General features: G+C 35.2%; 1 protein-coding gene across 1 annotated transcript in view; it reads left to right on the top strand.

Moving 5' to 3' along the window:
• The first annotated feature begins 973 nt into the window (after positions 1 to 973).
• LOC109101918 (monocarboxylate transporter 8-like) overlaps positions 974 to 26,051 on the top strand; it is a 33,774-nt gene continuing 8,696 nt past the window's right edge. The window contains exons 1-4 of the mRNA XM_042770531.1: positions 974 to 2,465; positions 15,589 to 15,733; positions 18,844 to 19,324; positions 25,695 to 25,838. Of these exons, the coding sequence (XP_042626465.1) occupies positions 2,075 to 2,465; positions 15,589 to 15,733; positions 18,844 to 19,324; positions 25,695 to 25,838 (1,161 nt within the window). The 5' untranslated portion in view covers positions 974 to 2,074. The remainder of the gene's footprint in view (positions 2,466 to 15,588; positions 15,734 to 18,843; positions 19,325 to 25,694; positions 25,839 to 26,051) is intronic.

A 26,051-nucleotide genomic window follows, 5' to 3' on the forward strand; every position in this document is an offset into this window, starting at 1 on the left:
TAGAAATGTAAATTCCTTATATTAAAATCATAATATTATTATTTATAATAAAATACAAATTTATAATATTAAATATTATGTTTCTAAGGAAAATATTTAACATACACATACATAATAAAGAAAATATATTTAAGATTTGTTACCTATTAATTTTCAAAATATATTTAAAACATATATTTAAAAAAATTGTTACTATTATATATATTAAAATAATCTCAGCTAATAAAAAAATTACAGTTTTGATTAAACCCTAATGCGCGTTTGCAGACAAACTTTGAACAACTAAAAGTCAAACAAAAAGGTCTTTAACCGCGGTTTCTTTGCTGATCGCGCCCCCTACGGGTCAAATCATTTAATGACAGCCATTGTACGCCGTTATCTCCAGGCTGCAGTTATACCCTTCTCGTTATCTGGCAAGTCATGAAAGGAGCTATCAAATCATCGCTTCCGCTAACATTATTGATTCAGATCAGATTATATTTTGAAAGGTCGTTTCATCAGGGCTCATATCTTGATCTGTGCTGCACTCTAGTGGTCATTGCGAGCGGAACTGAAACATACACCTGTGATTTATAAAAATCCTTCAAGCATAATTCATGTAAATCAAGGAAGGCGAACAGCTGGATGGGAAGAGTCTAGCGTCAGTATGTAAATATACAAGATAAGTAAAGTGCACTTCTACAGATTTGGTGTTGCATTTAAACGTTTATACAATGCCATCAAAAGATCGTTGCGCTTGCAATGCAAAACTCGTGATCTATGAAAAAGCATTTTAATAAAAATGTATAGTTCAAACACTTTTCGAAGTTGTTTTGGGTAAAATCATCTGCCTAAAAGCGTGATATTGTCCTGCAAAAGGGAAGCACACACAGGCCTATGTATGCAAGGATGTGTGGATGTGTCCTGGTCACATTAGAAGCATTACTGTAGAGTACAGGGAAGCGCGTCACGGATCCTCCCCCTCCATACCATAATAACCCGTCGTGGCTTCCCAAACACGCCTCTATGCACCGATTCCACGACCGCCGCTGTCTACACCGAGACAGCTCTCATCCGCGGTCCCGGAACGCGTTCAAAACTATGCCCTTGAACCATCTCCAATCTGGAACTGTCTGATTTATGACTAGCATCGGTGGATTGTGCACTTGCCACTGCAAATGCAGCGACACCGGTCGGGTCGGGAAATCAAATGCATTGCTCACCGGATGCTCTCGGGTTTCATTTCTTTCACTGGTTGTAAATGTGTCAGGACTCGGCACCTAGAACACTGTAAATCTGCTCTCCTCGCGTCATCCATACAGTTCCTCGCGCGCTTCCTTGTTTCAGGCCAATTGCGGGACGGGCTGAAGCCACAGAGGAGGGGGTGGTCTCCGGTATCCGGTTCTTTCCGTAATCCTGCGCCGGTGGAATTTTAAATCCGTCCCTCCAGCGGGATCTGCACAGTGGAGACTGTTTACGGGGACTGCTACATTGCATTGTTATTTAGAACGCTTAAATGTTGCATTGTAACGTTCGCAGAATGCTTGTTGTTGTTTTTAGAACGTTTAATTGACACATCGTCACGCTCGCGTTGTTTAGAACGTTATTATTTAATATTTGCGGAATGACGATTTTGTTTAGAAGGTTAAATGGTTACATTATAGCTCGCGCAGAATGAGCGTTTCGGAACGTTTAGAACTTTTCTGTGTTACACTGTAACATTGCAAAAGTGAGCGGAGCAGCCCAGCGGGATCCGGTGTAAATATTCAACAAATGATAGAGGAGGAGTCGGTGCACGATAAAAGGGATGTGAACCGAGAGCAGAGAGCTTTGGACTCGGTTTAAAGCGCGCGTTCACGGTGTTCTCTTCAGTTTGCTTGAAGTCCTGCTGCTTTATTATGACGAGTGATCTCTCGTAACAGGATTTGGGCATTATCGATCGGATTATGAGTGATTATCCATGCAAAGTGAAACGAGATTGACTTAGTTTCAGATCTTGAGGGGATTTTTTTTCCCTGTTCTTCTTTTCCACCCGTTGGGAAGCATATGATAAAAGAGTTATTCTGGAAACATATTTGCATCCGTTCTGTATAGGATGCACCCAGAAAGCGATGAAAACACTGCAGGAGCAGCCAGTTTGGAGGAGTCGACCACTGAACCGCAGGCTGGACATACTGAACACTCTGCAATGGAGCACAAAGACCCGCAGGAGTACGAGGAACCGGAGCGTAAACTGGCTCCGGAGGACAGCACGGTGCAGCTGATACAAACCGGCTGCTCCGACAAGCGTCCGGCGACGCCGCCCGGCGCACACCCGGGACCGCTGTTCGTTCCCCCAGAGGGAGGTTTCGGCTGGGTCGTGGTGTTCGCTGCTACATGGTGCAACGGCTCGATTTTCGGCATCCAGAACTCATTCGGGATTCTGCACATGATGCTTGTGAAAGACCATCAGGAACTGACGGACAAGGCGTCTCAATTTAAAGTGGGTGAGTGGGTTTCAGTGTTTCACTAAGTGTTGTAAGTTTGAGCTGAAAGGAGTGTCCAGGCACACTTGATCCTGAGAGGCTTAAGGGATCATACCTGATCTTCTTTAGAGCCCCAAAGTCTGGTGGCAGCTGCCTGAAACTGTTCTCTGGACACGCCACAGACAGAGGGAGACGCCCACTCAAATCACACACTGACACCTGCTCCCATAGCAGGAGCCTTTTATTTATTTAATTATTTATTTATTTGTTTGTTGATTTTGTTTAAAGGCAAATGGCGTTATTTGTTTATGTCATCACAAAACTCGCATATTAATATATATATTTTTATTGGAGCAAAAGAGAAGTTCTGAATACAAGGACAGTCTATAATGAGTGACAGTCCATTGCCACAGCTGTCAAGACCTTAAAAATTGTCTTTAAAAGAGGCTTTACACTAAGCGAGATGATTACAAACAGTAAAAATGTGAAATATTATTACAGTTTGAAAGAACTGTCTTATGTGTTAATAAATTTTAAAATGTAATTTATTCCTGTGATGGAAAGCTTAATTTTCAGCAACATTACTCCATCAGAAATCATTCTAATATGCTGATTTGCTGCTCAAGAAACATTATATTATTATCAGTTTCTTATTATATATCATTTCCATGACCGGCAGTGTGTATATACTGAAATCATTGTTATGCGCTGATTTGGTGCACAGTTATTTTGTATTTTTATTGATGCTCGATTTTAAATGGTTCTTATTATTGTCAATGTTAAAAACAATTTCTGCTGCTTAATATTTTTGTGGAATCCATGATACATTTGTTTTTTATGATTCTTTGATGAATAGAAAGTTCAAAAGAAAAGATATATATTTTCAACACTGATAATAATCAGAAATGTTTCTTGAGCAGTAAATCAGCATATTAAAATGATTTCTGAAGGATCATGTGACACTGAAGACTGGAGTAATGATGCTGAAAATGCAGCTTTGACTTTGATTAAATTACATTTTAAATTATATTGTAATATAAAACAGTTCTTTTAAATTGTAATAATATTTTACAGTTTAACTGTTTTGACTGTATTTTGATCAAATAAATGCAGCCTTGGTGAGCATAAAAGATGTCTTTCAAAAACTTTTGACCTGTAGTGTATATATCAAACCAGAATATTACTGATGGTATCTGATACCATCACTTTACCGTATTACATCCAAAATACTATAAATAAAAGTCATGGACTTGGTGCAGCTGTTTCTTAAAATAGTTTAAAAAAACAGCATGTCATGCATTTTTAAACAGAAAATCCAACTTATTGATTCACCTAGAAAGAACTGTTGTTGTTCGTTTAAATGATTAAAAACATCTTAGAAAGCAGCCTTGGGGATTGCTCATTAACTCCTCAGAAACTGATTTTCTGATTAAAAAAGTTTTTAGAGCTTTATTCTGGTCGTTGTAAAGTAGCACTAATTTCACCGCTCAATTAGTTTTTTTTGTAATCGCTCCTCTCCCATCTGGGCTTTCCATTTCTCCCTGTGTTTTCATGGGTCAGAGAAATCATCAGTGTAGCCGCATGTTTCTCATAAACACAGACCAGTGAGTGAAGTGAAGCAAACAGTGAAAAGTCCAAGTGCTGATGTTTAATAATGTGCATGTTTCCAGTTATTTATAATAAATACAGTATCTGTCACGAACCCTCCTGAACCTTCAAACTTACCAAACATCGAAAGCAGTATCTGTCACGAACCCTCCTAAACCTGTGAATGTACCCAGCAACCCCTGAGCTCACTTCTGATCCCCTGGCCGAGCCGACGTGAGAGAAAACAAGACCGAGTCCACATGCTAATAATCTTGTAAATGTCCTGCAGGCCTCTGGTTGTTGTTCAGGAAATCGCCATCTGTCTTCCATGCTGAGCTCGATTTTTACAGCCAACACGCAGTAAAATCTCAGTTTGTTTTAATGTTCAGACTCCCACTTTGCTGTACAACATCACTATTTGATGTTTACATCTGAATATTAATAAAATCGGGCCCACAGGAGGAAGACAAATGGGTGGTTTGTGGAGAGTACTAATGAGCGTTATTGAGAAAGTGTGTTTGTTTGTTTCTCTCTCATGTTTTATAAAGTGGTACTGTGAAGAATGAAAATATGTACATTAATTATTTGTGCCAGCATCTATTGTGTGTGTGTGTGTGTGTGTGTGTGTGTGTGTGTGTGTGTGTGTGTGTTCATGCTTTCAGGCCTGATTCTGCTTTCTGGGTCATTGTATGAAACTAGTGTCTTTTTTTATTTTTTAGTTTGATACAGTGTTTTTAAGAATTTAAGATTAATAAGTTGCATTAGACATGCATTAATACACTGATTATACTGAAATAATATAGGATTTATACGACTTTCAATACAGTTTTCATGCAGATTTTTTTGTTTTGTTATTTTTTTTACAAAAAAGTAAATTTCAAATAATTACAGGGAAACGGCAAGTATTGAATTAACATGAAGTAGAAAGACTGATATAGTTTTTTTTTGTAATTTTTTTATTAATGATAATAAAATTATGAAAAAAATCTCAGTATTCAATACTTATTATTTTTATTTTCATTAATTTTGATTATTAACACACACACACACACACACACACACACACACACACACACACACACACACACACACATATATATATATATATATATATATATATATATATATATATATATATATATATATATATATATATATAAATTATTATTTAATAATGTACTGCAATATATGCTCATGTTAATCCATCATCTATAGTTTACTATACAAAATCATGATATATATATATATATTATATAGTTATTTTATTAAATTTTTTTTTAAAGATACAACTCAAAAAAGCACACTCATGATTAAATCATTTTTTCTAATTTTCTGAATTTTTGTTGATATATTTAGAAAAACTGGTTTTGGCCTATATGAAGTACACAGATGGCACCTGTTTTCTAAAATGATCTTTCTGATTATAACTGTTAGCATATTTTGTTTTCCTATATATCAGAGCAAATGTTAAAATCTTTCCTTCATTGACAGCATGACTACCACATTCTGCTTCACAACACTGATTATTTCTAATAAAACTCTCCTACTCTGTCGCTCTCATTCTGTCTCTCTGCGTGATGGCCCTTTGTTTAATCTGCTGTGATGGCTGTGATGTGGGTGTGTAATAGGGATTTGATTGGTCGGTGAGGGGCTCATGGGTAGTGTGGGAACACACAGAGCTTAAGGAGGGGCGTGTTCTGCGTCCCCCTGCCTCACTCACATGGTTTGGCCTGTCCCAACACGCACAACACAACAGTAATGTTTAATCGCAATAAGGGATTACAACGGACACTCCCACACAACTTTACATGCAGGTTGATACAAAAAGCAGCTCTGTCTCAGCTGGGAACAAAATACACTTAAAAACACATCACATCATTCCACCAATTACTTCATTATTTTATTATTCTATAATAATCATAACAACTACTTCTGCTTTAATAATCATCATTATAAAATAATTATCCTCTTTTTGTGTATTTTTTATCTTATTTTGATTATATAGATTGTTATGCCCAGTCTAGGGAAGAAGCGCAACATGAAAGGGCTTGCATGGACAAAATTTTGTTTTTTGGGAGTTTGAGTCTGGGAGCTGACAAGGCCAAAATAACAACACCAAAAAAAAAATTGTAGTTTTTTTTAAAACTACCTATCCCAAAGAAAATAAAATACAGTTCACTACCCTAACTACCTATCCATAAAACAGAGATCAAAAGTTTCACAAACAGAAATGGCGTCAGACTCCTTACTATCCCAATTTAGTGTTTACAATATTTCCGGAGACCTAGTAGCAGAGCACATCAACGTCAATAAGTATGAGCGCCCAGACTTAGTTCTTGGTAAAGGACCAACAAATCAAGTTTCTCAGGCCAGAATTTTTTTTTCAGAAGATAATTGTAGGTTTTCTTAATACCTAAATGACCAGAAAGTTCATGGTCATGAGCCACACACACACAGTGCATACTCCCTGTAGGATTATGGAACGACTGCTTAAAATACAGTGTTCCAGTCACACTTCCAAGTTCTCAGGACTCCATTTACACATAAGAACCCCATCATCTAAAAAAATAAGCAACTACATGATCGGGTAGCTCAGATTTATCAATCACAGCAGAAAGACATGACCTTAAAGTATCATCAGCATCTATCAACTGTTTTCTGTCAAAAGGAAAGTCAAATCTAGGTTCAAGACTCAACTTCTGTGAAAGTTGTATCCTCAACTTTTGGTGAATAAGAACTCATGAACGAATCAGGGAGATCAATTTTCAAATTTGTGAGCTTGCGCTCGAGTCACAACACAGGAACGAAATACACTTGGAAATTCTTGAGTCAACACATCATTTTCAGACATGCAAGGTACCTCAGTAACCTTGGGGAGACAAGAGACTTTACTTACAGCTAAATCATTCCCTAGGATAAGGGAGATTCCCTTCAGTGGTAATGGAGGACGTACAGTCACTTTTACTTAGCCAGCCACAATATCAGAATGTAAGTATATGGTGTGCAAAGGAACTCTTACAACACCAAGTTCAATTCCCTAAATTAAAACATCTGAATTACAGCTGGATTGAGAAGAGAACGGGAGCATGTCTGCCAAAATAAAGGACTGCGCGGCACCTGTATCCAGGAGGATACACACAGGCTTGGGCTCTGGGTCCAAATCAGAAAATGCCACTACACCCTCACACATAAATAGTTCAAAAGAGGGATCTATAGAGAGTAAAGAATCAGAAGAGTGAGTATGCATGAAGGCCACACTTTTAGATGCGTTTAGAGTTTTTCTCAGATTTTTCCACTGTAGCACAGGACAATCAGCAATCAAATGTCCCTTCTTATGACAATAAAATCATTCCTGTGACGTCATTGAAGAATCATAAACATGATCATCTTTTGGCACAGCCACTGCTGGTTTAGAACTATAACTGCGATCTACAACAGCCTTAGATAGTGATGAAACTTTTTGTTCATTCAAATAAACCATTATCACAAACTAAACACAAAAAACGGCACCCTCAGATAATAATTAAACTTTTTTTCATTCAAATAACATATCTTCTCTGAAATGCAATTTTTGAATTCTTCCACTAAAATTAGCTCTTTCAGCTGCTCAAAAGTTCTGACTTTGCAAACATTGTGGTTTTCTCACGTGCAAATTCAACAAATGTTTGACTGGGGTTTTTCACATGCTTCCTAAACTTTTGTCGATAAGCCTCCGGATCAAGTTCGTAAGCACTTAACAAGGCTGCCTTAATGGAGTCATAATCCAAACTTTGTTCTAGCGTCAGCGCAGAACACACTTTTTGTGCTTTACCAATGAGTTTGCACTGTAACAATAAAGGCCAAATATTTCTCGGCCACTTTAATTTGTCTGCTAATATCAAAATCTGTCAGGACTTACTGGCAACACAGACGATGCTGTAGGAAGAGGTGAGAAGGTGTTTACCGGATTCTGCACAGGAGCATTTCCCCATAACACGGGAGAAGGTGGACACTGAGCCTGCACAGTCCTTAATTCAAGCTCCAGCTCTTTCAGCTGAATATCTCGCTGCGTCTCAAGCTCAACTGCTTGGACATGCAACAGCTGACTCTGGTATTGTTGTTGGCTTAATTCCACTTATAGTTCTTTAAACCGGATTGACAACAATGTGTCTTTTGTTGAAGAAGAATTAACGGGATCCACTTAAGCAGCATCTTCAGATTTTATTCTGCCTCCGCGGCCTCCAAATCATCAGATAGCGCTGTAGTTGCAACACCCGTAACTACACTCCCACCAGGTAAGATATTTTGCTTTACAAGCTCTGTGTGCAGTGCCTCTTTAATACCCCTTTTAGCGCATTTAGAGATATGACTATATAAAAATAAAAAAAATCAGGAATTAACAACTTTGTCTTTACGTCATTTTTTGAATTGCTTTTCTGTGGGTGCAATGGTGAATTTATCAAGCTCAAATGTTGATGTCATGCCAATCTCTGTATTTCCTCCCTTACCAAAAGAAAAACCCCAGGCAAACAATAACAAAAAATAAATAGGCAAAACAAAATTTGTCTAATAGAATATGTAGCCAACTGACGAGCCCCCAATTTCATGTTATGGCCTGTCTAGGGAAGAAGCGCAACATGAAAGGACTTGCATAAACAACATTTGCAACAATGAGTTTATTGGGAGTCCTATCCCAAAAAAAAAAAAAGAAAAAACAACAAACAAACAAAAAAACCTACTATTCTACTTTAAGCATCTACCTTACCTATTCCAAAGAAAATAAAATAAATTACAGTTCACTACCGTAACTACCTACACCCCCCCCCCCCCCAAAAAAAAAAGAAAGATCAAAGGTTTAACAAACAGAAATGGCATCAGACTCCTTACTATCCCAATTTAGTGTTTACAATATTTACAAGACTATTTACAGAACCAAATCAAACCAAGTTTAGAGTGCAATCCAGAAATTCAAACAGACAAAGGAGTCAAACAGACCAGTAGATCTTTTGATTTAATAATTGCAACCAAACACAAAGCAAAGCAAACAGCACTCACAATCTTAACACTCTCTTAATACAAACTTTAAGACACAACTCCGCAGTATACAAACAAACTGCTCAGATCACAAAGTGGCAAAGATTGCCACTGAGGAATTGATGTTGTGAGTTTTAAAGTACTGTAGACCAATCAGGAGACTGCAACAATCAGCCTGCAAGAGCCAGTCAGATGACTTTTCCTAGGCAGAGCAGAGACACAGAAATCCCCAACACAATAGAGAAAGCACAACAATCATAGGGTTGTAACAAGATTTTATTATTAATTATTACATTAAATAACAATTACATTAATTATGTTATTTATAATATTAATTATATGTGTGTGTGTTTGCATGATTTAAATTAATAGATCCAATTTGAATTTCTATGTATATATATGGCAAAATATTTTTTTTTTTTAAGAATTGTAATGTGTGTGTGTGTGTGTATTACAATTTATTACAATTGCTTCATTTTTTACTTTATTTCAGTTTATTTGAATTCTGAACCCAAAACATGTTTGTCATGTAAGAGTTGTATTTAGATCATTGTCGGATGAAATTGGATCTATTCATTTAAAAAAAAAAAAACATGCAACATGACATCATCGACCTTTAACTGGCATTCAACCCTATACACACCTGCAGTTTCCCAAACGTCACTCTTTTACATGTTCCCTTTCTTTCTTTTTGTATTCCTTGGTATCTCTCCCTTTGAGTCCACTCAGACACACAGAAGGACTGCTGGTAATGCATAGACTCAGATCGTATTACCTACAGTATATGTATGAACTCAGATGCTCTCAGTTCTGTTTCCGCTCACTCTCTCTGTATTGCATACTTGTTTAGAGAGAGTTTGGCTTTTATAGACTTTTCTAAACACTAGTTTCTTTACACAGCACAGCTTAGATCTAGAAAAAGGTGAGTCTCAAAAGCATGGTTTAAAAGTAAAGTGTTAAATACTTTTCTGCTATACCAATTTGTTTTATAGAGTCAAGAATTACACCTTGGCAAATGGCATGCATTTGAAGGTTTTGAGAAGGTTTTTATTACTTTGGCAATTACATTTTTTTAACTAGTGGTGGAGAAATTAAAGCCTATTTTTTTTAAAACCAAAATCAACATCAGAAATTAATAATGCATCGCAATTTCAGCAACCTAAAATATTTTATAGAAAAATAATTGTCAGTGTTGGCCAAAAATGGAGGGCTGAAATTGTTTAATTGCCACTTCTCTAATGGCTCAACCCCTTAAATGTTTATATTTCAACAATAAATTAATATTTAATTAAATCATTGATATAAAAATGCTTTATATGAAATTTATATTTATATACACACAACTCAGTTTAAGCGTTGATTATATAAAAAAATTAATAAAAGTTAAATGATTATTAAACTTTATTTTCTTTCTTTTTTCAGCTCACTTTGTTTTTTAGTGCATTATTAATCAATTATGACAGCTCTTTTGAAGTCAGCATTAAGGTTCAGTATAAGATTGTGATTAAATGTGTTTGACTGGCTCACTGAGTCTGGTTGGCACCTGACATTTTATTTGTATAAGGATTTTAAAGTATTTTAAACTTGTGTTCAGTTTAAAATCTGAAAAGCTGGGTTAAACAAAGGTCTGAATACTCAAACTCGGTAAAAACTTGGTGAAAAAGCCTTTCCTTGCAGCACAGGTGAAATGAGTTGAAGGACAGAGAACACTAGACAAGTGTTGGTGAAAGGTGAAAGCGTTTGTTGGCCATCTGGCATGCAGCTGAAGCGCTGGTTAACACTAGTGTATCCAGGACACACTCAGAGAGAGTAAGTCTGTAAATACCTATTGTTTCTGTTCATTTGTTTATTATTAAGCAGCTAGAAGCATGTTGTGGGCTGACTCTTTAAAACTCCACCAGTTTAAGTGTTTAGTATATTTTAGCTTCTAACTTATAAACCAAATACGACCCTTCTCTGATTAATACTGTTTTTTTCAACCCGACTTGATTTTCCACCATTTTAAATTAGTGTCAGATCATCTTCAGATAATGCTGGTCAGAAGTTATTCAAATCTTTTTCATACGCATAACCATTTGTAACACAGCAATACATTTTATAGTGAGGATGCAGCGTTTACAACTTGCTATGCATTATTGCCACAATGAACACCAAAGGTTTGTTTTAATGCGCAATTACAGATGTATATTTCATTACTTTTGTGCAATGAGTGATATGCAAATCAAAACACACAGGCAAATATTTTAAATGAAAATATGTCTGAAGAAATGTTATTTTATTATCTATTAAATCAGCTTTTATTTTTTTTATTTTCTGTTTTAATTTGAATTTTAGTTAAAATTGTAGTAATTTTGTTGTGTATTTGTTCTATTTTTTTAGTATACGTCTGTATAGTTTTTATTCATTTTTTATCCCAGTTTTAGTTTTAGTTATTTTAGTACATCAGGTTTTTTTAGCTTGGCAACCTTAAAAAGTTTACTTTTTTCATTCATGTAATTTCAAATTACATTATTATTTTTTCAATCGTTTTATTATTTTAGTATATCAAGTTAAACTAAATTATAATTAGAAATGTCACCTTGACAAATAGTTTATTTATTATTTTTTTTTTTTAAATAAGTTTTTATCCAAATGACTTACAAATGATTAATATTTTATTTCAAGTAAGAAATATATTTTTTATTTTATTGTTATTTATCTATAATAACCCTGGTCTGATTAAATATTTGTGTGTAAATAATATTTTTTATATTATTTACATTTACATTTAATATTTTTTTAAATAATTTTAAAATATATGAAATCTATTTTCTTTGCTAGAAAATCCCTATAGAAAAGAATTAAAACATGAAATATTGCCCTGCGAGTACATTTATCAATCTCTTTAAATCTCATAAAGCATAGTGACATAACTAGATTTGCAATCTGTCACTTTTTAGAAATAGTCATGGTGCTCATTAACACAGTGTGACCGTGCACATGAAGAGATTTGTGTATGTAATGCTGCCAAATGAGTGTGTCTGAATCTGTCATTTGATGATTAAAGTACTTTACCCTCAATATGTGCAGCTGGAGAGTGTGTGTGTGCGAACTGATTGAGCTGAAGGCACACAATCATTTTTTTGGCTGGATTTAAGGAACGCTCTGTTTCAGCTGCTGACATTAGCTTTGCTGTTGAATAGAAAACCCGCAGGCAAAAGATGAGAAATGTTTCCCCTCCTTCTTTCGCTCATTTAACATGATTATCAATGTCAACTGTTCACATACTGTATTCAGACAAAGACGTTTAAGTCAATTTTTTAACTGTGCAGGATAGAAGGGATGGATCAGAGCCTGATTTCTCAGTTGCTATCGTGTTCTTGACAGGATTCCTGAGATTCACTCTGACAGATGAGACATGAGGGGTCTTGTAAGGACAGACAGATATGAAGAGAGAGAGAAAATCGAGGGAATAACCCAAGTAGGAGCAAGAAAGGGACATAAAGAGAGAGTGATCCGTGCTTCCCTGCGGCTGAGTGTCTTTATCCACAATCTGTCAAAGAGCATCTGTCAGTGTTAGTGGGTCACTCGTTTCCTTGTTTTCTCTCTTCTCTTTCCTCTCTTATTTCTGTTCTAGATGGAAACCACTTTCATGCTGTCCTTTGTGTCTTTCTCTACCTCAATTAACAAATGATCCAATAATAAAACATGTGGAGCAAGCTCATTAGTGAGAATTAGGTGATTTGGAACAAAGGAGAGACAGATATGATGAAAAGCAGAGGAGAGTGCCATAAATGAAATAGAGTAACAGAGAGGCGTGAGTGAAAAGTGGAGGAATAGTGGGCAAGAGTCAGCTTCCTGAAGTAAAATCCAATTCATTTTCTTCACAGAGAAATTCATTTTTCCTTAACATCCGGCACATTTTTATGGTGATTTTTTTATTTATTTATTATTATTAAAAATAACAAATAACTACTTTTTCTTAATTATTTATGGAGGCTACAAAAAACAGTTTTTTCATTCAAAAACTTAAATAAAATGTCATTTCCACCACAATGCAATTGAATGGTGATTTTAGGTAGTGGGAATGACAGTGGAAGTTTTGACCTTTGACATTTGAAAAATTGTGGTTTGGATTATCAGATATTTTTTTTTTATTGCATATTTACCCACTGTTAGACATTGTTCGTTAGGCAAATGCTGATATATGCTTTTTACGGAAGACAAATCAGTGCGATTTCAACATTTTAACAGAGAATTTAAAGGGAAGGTGAAAGGATGTTAGAGGCAGAAAAAATGGCTGAAAAGTTCATGGACTGTAGCTGTGGACTCGAAATGTTTCTCATTAATTTTTGTTTATTTTTTTGCCGGTTTTTGGGTTTCTTTGGTTTATTTTTCAACCATTTTTCATCCAGAAAGATGTAAACAAACAGAACTCGTTGCTTACAAAAGCAGTCAGAGGGTGACAGGAGAGAACCATTTGTCTGTTCTTGTTTTTCAGTACTCTGTTTCAGAGGGGTCAGAAGGTAGAACATCACTCTCTTTTGATATGGCCACACACACTAAAAAAATAACGCATTATAAATTACATCCACATAGCAATGCTCTGCATCTTACAGTAATATCGTGGTGATGTGTTTTGCACAAGGAAGAACTTTTTTTACAAAATGTAAAAAAATCTACTCTGGCGACAAAGAAGTGTGCTTAACTGTATTGAATGTGAAATCATCAGCTGTACTTAATGATGATACAATATTAATGAAATAAAAGTGGGTTAAAACTAAAAACCTCTGATATTTTCCGCTTTCTGTGTGGATTTTGTTTTTCTTGGAGAAGTAAGGTAATCCATTCCTAATAGTCCCTGGAATGTTTAATCCTTCAAACATCGCCTCAGACTTACACACACACACAAACACACACACACACACACACACACACACACACACACACACACACACACACACACACACACACACACACAGAGAGAGAGAGACTTTATCCACCTCATGTTTTCTGCATGATCTTTAACCGAGCTGTTAGAACCTGCTCTTCCAGAACACTCTATTCCTAAACAGAGACTCTTTGCATTGTTCTAATGTTCCGAACTCATAGTTCCAACTGAACATCACAGAAACATTGGTCATTTACAAAGCTAACAAAACAACAAACAAAACCCTGACTGTGAAACCTGTGGAAAACATACGTCTCGTTTGACTCCACAAGCCAGCGGGAGACGCGGGGGCCTTATGTAAATCCTGACCTTGTGTTCTTCTACAAAATATGAATAAACACTCATTTGCTTGGTTTGTTAACGTACCGCTTCCTCTCTGGAATCGTGGGGCCACATTTCCACTGAACCTCAGCCAAGAATGACTCGCTGAAGAGGGCTCACACACACACACACAGACAAGAGAGAGATCAGCGTCAAATATTGAACCAGTGTCCTTAGAATCCAGACATACTGTGCAGACATTAAACTACCTTTGAACCATGAAAAACATGCAGTGTGTTTGTTTGTCTGAGCTTGACATCTATTGTAACTGGCCAGTGCTCTAAATACAAAGATGATGGACTTTCATCTGTGTCTCTTTTCGGAATTATCTGGGTGAACAAAGAACGTCTGTTTGGGTGCGTGCATGTGTAAATTATACTGTCTGTGTTCAAGGTGGGCGATATGGCAAAAATATAACAGTTTCTCCAGGAAGTATCACCAAAATGTTGGTTTTTAAGACTATTTTGCAAGTTACAGAGAAGTAAAACTTAAGTTCTCAATTAAACAATAAAAGAACAAATGAGAAGCAATAAAACAAATAAATACTACAGAAAAAAAAGATACAAATGAAGTAAACAGCTGTATGAGTGAAATATAAAGCTACAAAAATGATTCAGTCAAAATAAAGCTGATTTTCTTTTTGTCTTTTATTGTTTGGGGTATTATTAGGTTGCTGTCCCTTTAAGATGGATCTAATATCTAATATAACTGTTTACATTCACCTAAGACATAAGTGAATGTATTTTTACAGGAATACTTGCCAAGGCGGCCACAAACGGGACACGATCTCTACAATATGATTGAAAAGTAGATCGTGGACGTCTTCAAGATCGATACAAAATTGTTGGATGAAATTGTTGGTTTTTCCACATTCACACACACAAATGAATCTCAAAGCTGGTTATTTTGTCAATGATCTTATTAGTGGTGCTGACTTAGGTTTCTGTTGTCATGCTTATGGTTAGGGATTTGCATAGTTTGTGTAACTTGTTGAAAAGAGGTGTGTTGTTGCTTTTCTAACGGATTAAACAGGCAAAAAAATCCCACAGACTTGAGCTGTTGAGACCTGATGCCAGTAAAAAACACCTACAGTAACAACCATATAGCAATGTGCTAAAAATTCTCAGAATTACAGTATATAGCAACCATAGATATGTATATACTTAAACATGATAGCAATGTTCCAACCTCCCAGAACACCACAGCATCGTGGCAGTGAGTTAAGCAAATGGAAAATCAGGTTAATGTATTTCATCATTTATTGATCAAATCTTTTTTTGTTTCTTTGTCCAGCATGGGTTGGTGCTCTGGCGATGGGGATGATATTTTTCTGCTCTCCGGTGGTCAGTATGTTCACCGATCACTTCGGATGCCGGAAGACAGCCGTCTGCGGAGCATTTGTGGCCTTCCTCGGTCTTCTCACCAGTTCCTTCGCAACGTAAATGCCTTCTTTATAACCATTTTTAATTTTTATTTTTTATCATGTAACTTTAGCATTTTCACAGTTCATTTGGAAATTATTAGCAAAATGTATATGTGTGTGTGTTTGTGTGTGTATATATATATATATATATATATATATATATATATATATATATATAATATATATATATATATATATATATATTTGATTTTTTTTTTTAAATTTGAGTTTTTTTTTTTGTCATGCACATTTTTCCAAAAACAATAATCTAATGTAAAATATAAATTATTTTGATTAATTCCATACATTTAGAACTGACAAATAACTATATACACAGAACAAAATGAAATCAGTCAAACAATTTGAATGTTGCATTGGCATTTTAGGTTTACTTGAATTCTTTCAGCCTTACCAAAACACATTTATTTTATCCAGAATGCTCATCCAGCGCTGTCACTGTTTAAGTTCACTTAAAGACATAACAGACTGCTTTTGAGGATACTCACCAAGACGGATATTTTGACATAGTTTTGTATGTATTTGTTTGTTCAAGCACAAGACGCGGAAAGAAAATCTGGGGCTCACACGATGCCTAAGACACGGTTCTGTGTGTGTCTTTCACAGAACACACTGAATAAGTTGTTATTCACATCTTCTTGAGCTTGAATGCTTTTAAATTGCTTGAATGTTCAAATTGGCCAGGTGTATTTGTCTGTTAAAGCAGAACTAGTTGCAAAAGAGAGCTCAATTCGGTGTTGTCTGAGACTCTGTGTAAGAGTTGTACATAGAACATCTCTGAGTACTGAATGGAGTTGTCTTTCGAGTCATCAATGCTTTAAAATCACTTAAATGTTTAAATTGTCTTGGCTTAAAAACACATGCAAATGATAAACTTTCCTGAAGACGCAGCAGTGGGCCGATCAGACCATAATTTGTGTGTTCATGTCTTTGAAAGTTGGCTTTTGTAGAGATGTTGTGGTTGAAGTGATGAAGGTGGACAAATCACTCAGCCTCCTTAAGTGTTGTTATATAAGGGTTACTGAATCATGCTGACAGTCTTTTAAGCAAAAGGAAAAAACATAAACACACGTAGGAGAGCAGAACCTGTACGACAGAACATTTATGTAATCTTTGCTTTCTTTGTCTTCCCTCTTTCCTTCATTCTTTTCCTTCTCATTGTTTTCTCACAGTGTCCTCTCTCTGAGATCCTTGTGCAGTTGAACAGAGTGCTGGTTTTATTCCAAGCAAAAAAAAAAAAAAAAGAAGCTCTTGCTGTTTTTAGAAAAGGTTGGAAAAAAACAGGGGCGCATGAGACATTTTCAAAGTGGGGGGGGGGGGGGGGGGTACAGATCTCCTGCAGGGTCAAGTTTCTCTCTTCCTTCTCACAATCCATCATTTACACTAACGTCTGTTTGGTCATTAAGCAAATAATGTGTCCTGCTGCCCTTATGTTGAGCATTCTCAGGCTTCAGGTGTCACATGTCATTTGGAAGTGAAATGCTTTAGTTTAATAAGGAGAGAAAAACATGAAAGTTCAACAGTTCTGCTGTAAAAATGCTCGTATCAGTCCTGCACCTTGTATGACTTGATTTCTTGTGCAACCATTTTGCAGAAGTTGCTTACAGACACTTGAGAAAAACTAACTTCCAAAAAGAGTGCTTTGTACAAAAATAATATACTTTAAAAGAATATGCGCAAATTAAATGTAATGTTTTCAGACACATTAATAGCAATTAAATGAAAATGTATTTAGTTTAAATTTAAATGAAATATAATGCAATATAATCAGCCCGATCTCACGGCAATTCGTACATATTTGACAAGGTGGCTAATTCGTATGAATTCATATGACTACACTCGTACAAATTTATACGATTTTTGCCAAATCGTACGTATTTTACGAGTTGCACAATTCGTATGAATTTGTACGAATGACCTACACCTAACCCCGCCCCTAAACTTAACCGTTACTGGGGTTTAGACAAATCGTACAAAATCATACGAATTAGCCACCTCATAAAATCCGTGCGAATTGGTCGTGAGATAGCATTGAATATAACTCATGAAATATAAAGCATTTTATAGTGCTTTCTTTGAATAACATAATTTGTTTTAAGTACACTTAAATGGCCTTTTTTCTATTAATGTTATATTATCTGCACATACAGATTTTTAATAATATACTTTCAAGTACACTGCAGGCGTATTGTTGTTCACTAAAAATTAAAGCTAAAACCATAAAAAAAAAAAACATTTTTGTTACTTGAAATAAGATAAATATTTACTGAAATAAAATTATATACATACAAAAACCTTAAACGTTGTCAAAGCTAAGTTTTCATTTCTTGTTTTCGTTTTTCGTTAAATAATAATAATAAAAAACAAAAACCATACAGATATAATAAAAAAAAAAAAAAAAAAAAAAAAAAAATTAAAATGCCAAAACACAACAATAAATTTAAACTAAAACTTAAAAAAAATATATATTGACATATTAAAAAAAAAAAAAAAACTTGCTAATAGAAATGACAAAACAATACACTTAAACTTAAAGGGGACATAACACACACAGTTTCTGCCAATGTCATGTTAATCTTGAGTACCTATAGAGTAGTTGTGTATCCTTCATATCTCCGGAGAGTCTTTAGTTTTATCAGATTTATAAGAGACAGATACAGCTTTATGAAAACAGTCTGGTCGCTGGAGTGTCTTTGCCACAGTAATACATCCAACTCCTTTTTTGAGACTTTGGTCATGTCTTATTTATAAATCTGACTTATAAATAAAAACTATGTAGATATATCCTCCAATTATTTATACCCCCCCCCCTTATAAATAAAAAAACTGTAGAAAATGTAGCACAAAACCAAAAACCCCCACAAAACTAATTTTTTTTTTGAAAATTCCGAACAAAATTAACAAACTTTAACTAAGATTAGAAGGAAAACTTAAAATATAAAAATTTAATTAATTTAAAATATTGACAAAAGCTAAAATAGTAATATAATAATAATATAACTACAATAGTATGATACTAAAATTGCACCCTTCAACAACCTTTCATCAGCATTGTTGTTTTATCCCTTTTCCTTTTATCACATTCACATCCTGTCTTCTCTCCTCAGCACGCTGGGTCTTCGATACTTCACATACGGGATACTGTTCGGCTGTGGATCCTCATTCGCATTCCAGCCGTCTCTGGTGATCCTGGGGCATTATTTTCGACAGAGACTGGGTTTGGCCAACGGCGTGGTGACGGCAGGCAGCAGCCTCTTTTCTATGGGGCTCCCTGTGCTGCTCAAGAAAGTGGTGGGACCGCTGGGCCTTCCCAGAACCTTCCAGATCCTCAGTATCTTCATGTTGGTCCAGTCGCTGCTGGCCCTCACCTTCAGACCACTCATACCCAGTGGGATGTGCCCGATGCCGGGCATGGGAATGGACGGAGGTCCCCCGTCCGGCCTGGAGTCAGCAAGCAGGTGGCAGAAGGGCCTGGCCAAAATCAGGAAGTACTTTAACGTACGAGTGTTTGGTGTGCTGACCTATCGGGTTTGGGCGTTTGGTGTCGCCACGGCAGTTCTGGGATACTTCGTTCCATACGTGCACCTGGTGAGTTGTGGTTTGAGACCATGTAGTGTCATTTTCAGTGTATATGTTGTTATAGTATTTAATAATATTCTGAATGATCTTTTATTTTAATAAATTTAATTTTAATATCATTATCTTGTCTTTAATAAATATTATTTAATTTAGCTTCAGTTTATTTTAGTTGTAATTTATTTTAGCATTTATTTAATACAAAAAGGTATTTATTAAATAGCTTTTTTTTTTTTTTTTTTTTTTTTTTTTTAGTATTTCAGTTTCTAGTATTTCGACTTATTCTTCTTATATTTTTAATTTTTTATTTTAGCTGTGTGCCAAGGCAATATTTCTCTTTTTTATTTATTAGGTTTAAGTTTTTCATCTAATATTTATATTTTAATTTATTTACTTTAGAAAATTTTTATTTCTTTTATGTAATAGTTGAATCGTTTATTCAATAAATTCATAGTTTTAGTTTTAGTTAACAATAACAACCCTGGACAATAGCAGAGCATGTGCTCCCTTCCAAGTCAAAACTGAAATGTAAACAGGTACATTATGTTCAAAAATCATTTTAACAACTATTTTATTAGCAAATATTCAAACATTCTCATATCAAGATACATTTATGTAAGAAGCAAATTACTTAAGGTATTAAGATTTTTTTTTTAAAAAAAAAGGTCAACAACATCTAAAATTAAGTGAATTTGCACATAAATCAAGAGGGACATTTTTTTTTTTTTGATGTTTTAAGCATAAAGTCACCTAATTTTATATATTTCTATGCAATTTTGCTTCTCAGTTAAAAGTAGCTTGAATTAAGAATGTTTAGATATTTTACTGATTTTTATTTTTATTAATATGCATACTTTGCTTAAGAGGTTGGGACTAAAATCAACTTGTGAGAAAAAATGTGTAGGCATATTTATAATTTTTGAATGCTAATTTAAATGTACTGCACGCTACTCAAGGTGAATTTCATTTTAAATTACCCCCAAAAATCCAACATTCACTGTGTTATTTCTATTGAAATAAAAATAGCTCAGTGATTCAGTAGCAACAAATGATGTATATTTAGCCTCAGAAACATGGCCTGGCAGGTGGAAAAGCAGTTTCTTACTCTCATCAGGGAGTTTAATTTTTCATGCCAGATTCTGAGCATAATTAATATCTCGCTTTCCAGACATTTGGCACAAGGCCCTGGTGTGCTGTAAGCCGAGTTCCACCATTAAATCATAACTACCTATGTCATAACTACCTGTGGAATGTATAGATTCCACAGATTTACATGTAGAAATTTTCAGAATAATACAAGTGCAGTTGACTGCAGTGATGAATGATGTCATGATTATTAAATAAGTACAATCCAATAAAGAAGATCTTCTTGAGCCATATAATGGTTCAGATTTAGATGTGATCAATAGATTGTTACCAGTCTGTCATTTTGCAAAACTCCCACTGTGACACAAATTATTATTTTTTTTATCACTCCTGTCCTTTCTTTTTGTAGAAAACAAACGGCAGAATGTTCACGACCAATGAACATAACTATATTACTAAAACTTAAACCGAAATTAAATTAAAAATATAAAAATAAAAGCTAATCTGAAATATTAATAAATACATTGTCATAGCATATAAATATTAGTAGAATAATCCTGTTGCTTAGATAAAACATTCTGCCTTACATCTTATTTTGTGTTCATGCCATATGGTTTCTAAGATGATGAATTAATGTCAATTTTTATTTTTGTGTGAACAAAGTCTTCAGATTTAGCACATCATTTATGAAACATGAAACTTGCAGTAGCTCTGCTTCTTGCAAGAGATTTTCTTTTCTAGTTAATATTTTTTAAATACCAAATCCTAATCAGTGCAGTCAATAAATCATAAAATGTAGTGTTTTGGCACGCTAATGAAGTTCAGTAATGCAAAAAATCCATTGGAATTTCTGAACTGAATGTTAAACAGGGTTTTGACATTTGCCGACAAAACAAAGTGAACAAAATGCCTCTGATTTACAGTCAAGCCGGTGTGCATTTAACATTTCGAAAACAGAGGAGGCTATAGGAGCGAAGTGCCCATCCTATGCATAAATAATGTTTTAGGGTTCCTTGAACTGAAATATTTACTGCACTCTAAATGACAGAAAGCTTATGTGATGAGTCCACACATGTTGATGATGAATTATTAACTCGGCGTGTGTCATCTCAGGTCAGACTCTAGGGATTTCTGTCCTTGTTTCACCTTTCCTTCTCCCTCATTCTCTGTTGTCATAGTGATGGACATACTTTTACTTGGACACCTGAATTACTCAGCCGTAATGGTGCTTCTCTCTTGTTTTCAGCTCAGAATTAGTTTCCAGCCGCTGAACCAAGTGCACAAATGGAGTTTGGGTCACATTGATAAACAGGCCATAAAATGTGATGATATAAGAGAATGCACTGTTTACTGAAAGAAAAGCTTGACGCAGATGGTTCCATCATGTGTGCTTTTCTTTCCCTGTAAAGCATGGAAATTCAAAACCTTTAATTGTTCAGCATGTGTGTGGATTTTTCAGTGTGGTTAATGGAGATGTGCTCAAATTAGAATATATTACTTTTATTCAGCAAGGATGCATTAACTTGATCAAAACAGACATTAAAGTCTTTTATAATATTACAAAAGATTTATTTTTCAAATAAAAAAGGTTCTTTTGAACCTTCTATTCATCAAATAATCCTGACGAAATGTGTCATGGTTTCCACAAAAATATGAAGCAGCAAAACTGTTTACCATTGATATTAATTAGAAATGTTTCTTGAGCAGAAAATCAGTATATTACAATGATTTCTGAAGGATCATGTGACACTGAAGACTGGAGTAATGATGCTGAAAATTCAGCTTTGCATCACAGAAATAAATTACATTTAAAAATAATAATATATTCTAATAAAAAAGTCATTTTATATTGCAATAATACTTCCCAACATTACTGTTTTAATTGTATTTCGATCAAATAAATGCATTCTTAGTGATAATAAGAGACAATAATTTCAGAGTGCAGATTGTTTCAAATTAAATCCTACACCAATATTTTTTTCATTATTCTTGAAGTGTGTGTATGTGTGTGTGTGTGTGTGTGTGTGTGTTTGTGTGCACATTTGTTGCATTTGCGTTTTGTTGATATATGTCAAATCATTGGTATGTGTTTGAAGCAAGTGTTTATTTGGTTAGTTGTGAGTTAGCCAACTTGTGTGTGTTTGGGATTTGTGTGTGTGTGTATTTTGTGGGCGGTTTTATAAAGTTGATGAGAGAGACCTTTCCCCCCTCGCCTCAGTCTCCCTCTTCCACCTACAGTCATGTTTTTTCAGGCATCGCACCAGAAGTAAACACTTAGTCCCGGCTTTTGTTGTGCCTATACAGTATGTGTGTGTGTGTGTGTGTGTGTATGCATTTGGTTCTCGCTTCTCGTGGTGAAATAGGAAAGCCATTCCTTCACATTAAACCTAAATGTGAAATCTCAGGGCTTTTGATGTGCCCCTAAGGTTTTCTCATTCAAGCCGTTTTCAAAAAACATCCAATCCACAGACCTGTGATCTCTAGTGTCAGGAAATTCTTCTAAAGGATTTTTTATTTTTAACCCCATGTCCTCCCCCTCTTCCCTTCTTAGAAACAAAGGCGTCTATGAGCGGAAATATTCAACTTATAGCTGCTTTTCCTCTGTTCCCACCACAAAGAAGCATTAATGCAATCATTGATAAAGTTGAAGAAAAGTGCTTTAATGAAGTCAGAAGCTGACTATGGCTGTACAAAGCCAGCAACCGTTTAGTCCAGTGATGCATTTAGCCACAGAAATCACACTTAACTAGCACTTCTATGTCAATAAGAGGTTAATGTTTATGTATTTGTACAAGATAATACTGAGTGGAGCTGTAAAGAGGCAATTTGTTCACACAGCAGCAGAATATGGTTGTCAGTCATGTATTTGAGTCCTTAATACGGTTACGTTCACACACAGTACAGTTATTTACGGTACCGGGAGAGGAATTGAGTCATTGCGTGTGTTTTTGAAAATATTACATGTGTTGCATGGAGCATGCAAACCCAAACCCCGAGTTCTCTTGCGCCTCTTCTCTCATGCTCGAACGGTTAAATTCATTAAAAAATGATTCCAAAATACACAATATCTTGGGAAGTTTAAACCATTCAAGTGCAAGATGAAGCAAAATAACTCAATTCAAAATAACTCAATTCAATTCAAGGGACAAGGCCAAGAAACTTTTCAAGGTTATAATATTTTTTTAAAACCCAAATAGCTTGCTGAAACACTTCTGCGGCCGAACATTCTGCTGATGTAACACTGATCACGCTTAACCTGCCTTCCGTTTCCACTATACTCGCTCAGACATACATGCATTCTTCTTTTACATACACATATTTTCTTCAGACTAACATTCATTTTCTTCTAGAAAATAGATTTATTATTTATAACATTAAATGTATACTTTGAATATATTTGCATAAGAGCAAAATGAATAAATGTGGAAATGGAAAATGTAAGAATGCGTGTGTTAAAGTTTGTTACTATGTGAAAGGAGAATATAAGTGTGTGAGAGCACCAGAATGAATTATGGCTTGTACGGCCCTTCATAGGACTGGACAACTAGTTGTCTTTTACATCATACAGTGTCGAGAGAGAGCCACTCTGCTGCACAAACGTGTTTCCATGGTTACGGGAACAGTGACAGAGAAATGAGCTGTGTGTCATCTGAAAGTTTTAGATCTAGTCAGATTTTCTCCATTGGAGCAGCTCAGTTTTGTGTTCTGCTGGAGACTCAAAAGCTTCTCTCTCCGCCCAAATATAAAAGCTGCTGTTGGTTAATGAAAGTAGTCAATATGCTGCACCACCTGTCAACTTTTTTGATTGATGATGACCTTTGACCCTTGACACTGAGGGGTTTGACCCCTTGACTCCGGACCTCCCAGGTTATGTTCACCTTTGACCCTTTAATAATCTCTGGATGTCAGTATGCCGTACGGTTTTAGCATATTTGTTGACTCGTGACCTTTTAATTCTCCAGCTGTCAAATATGTCAATATGGTTTTAGTATATGTGAAATTCCATCACTGACTCACATCCATAATAAGAGCTTTGTTCCATTTTGAACCTTCACATGTCAAATTTCAAGCCCCCAGACTTATTTTTGACATTTCACATCTGGGGACATCTGTTGACCATATGTGGATATCCAGCCCTCTTCCATATCATGGTCACTCTGTGGTCATTTGAGAAAGATATTGGTTGGTTTTAAGGACAATATCAAAATAAGTTGAGGAATAAGGCTACTTAGAAGCATCAGATACGGGTGATATGGAAGCAACCACTAATGTTATGCTCGGTTCAAAATGCACAATAGGTTATTCTGTGTGCGTCCCCATCCAGGATGCCTTCGGGGTGTGCATGCTGTGACACTTCCTCATAGAAGATGGCTGGCAAAGAGGCCATTGTTCAAAATACTGCTTCGTCAGTGAATCTCTCGTAAGAAATATGAGTTGAAATATAAAATCTCAAAGTGTTTGTCATGTAAGAAAACGTTATGGGTCGATTGTCAAAATAAGTAAAGGTAAAAGCATTTTTATTTTAACAAACCATAAGGGATATTGTGGACTGTTAAATCCTAGTATACAATATCTATTAAAACGATAGAATTTATTAATTGTGTTAATACTTTTGTTAAATTTTAAGGGTTCACATGTCTCATAGATTTATGTGATTTTAGTTTTCCAACTTCAAAATCAAATTTTGTATGTTTTGCATAACACTTTCTTTTTTTCAAATCATAATCTTGCTTTAAAGTTTGAATAAAAGGTTATCAAATGTAGCTTCATACCCGTTATGTTCTGAGAACTTCATAAAAAAATAAAAACTGATAGATATGTATTGTAGGGTTGGTAAGATTTTTTTTATGTTTTTGAAAGAAGCCTTTTTACTCACCAAAGCTGCAGTTATTTGATCAAAATTACACTAAAAACAGTAATATTGTAAAAATTTCAATTTAATCTATTTGAGTATATTTTAAAATATAGTTTATCCCTGTGATAGTAAAGGTAATTTACTAATTAAGGTAATTAGTCTTCATTGTCACATCATCATGTTTTATAGAGTTTTTTCTAGCCATATCTACTCCATATCATCCATTTTTATATAAAATACATGAATATAATCAAATCATTAACACATAAATTAATTTATTTATAATTTTTTGAGCATTTCTATCATACTGACCCCAAACAAACCCCAGAGTTGTGGATGGCTTGATGGATGTATGGATGGATGGATGGATAGATTTGATTGATGGATGTATGGATGGATGTGTATGTTAGTCATCTGATGGTTTTCCTGTTTCTGTGGCAGATGAACTTTGTGAAGGAGCAGTTTAAAGACACTCAGAGGGAATGGGTGCTGCTTGTGTGTATCGGAGCGTCGTCTGGAGTCGGTCGACTGCTGTTTGGGAAGATCGGAGACCTCATACCTGGAGTAAAGAAAATCTACATGCAGGTACGGAAACCCAAAAGAAACTGCTTACTGCATGTCATTGAATCATAATCCATAGCTGGAGAAGTTTGTTTCTAGGGCTGCAACAAACGATTATTTTGATAATCGATTAAACTAAAGATTAATCGACTAATCGTCAATTATTTCACTGATTAATCACTAGTTTCTGCAACTTTCATGCTATGTCAATTTAAATTGGCATGAAACGATGACAGG

This window comes from Cyprinus carpio, chromosome A14 (genome assembly GCF_018340385.1).
Source record: "Cyprinus carpio isolate SPL01 chromosome A14, ASM1834038v1, whole genome shotgun sequence".
NCBI lineage: Eukaryota > Metazoa > Chordata > Actinopteri > Cypriniformes > Cyprinidae > Cyprinus > Cyprinus carpio.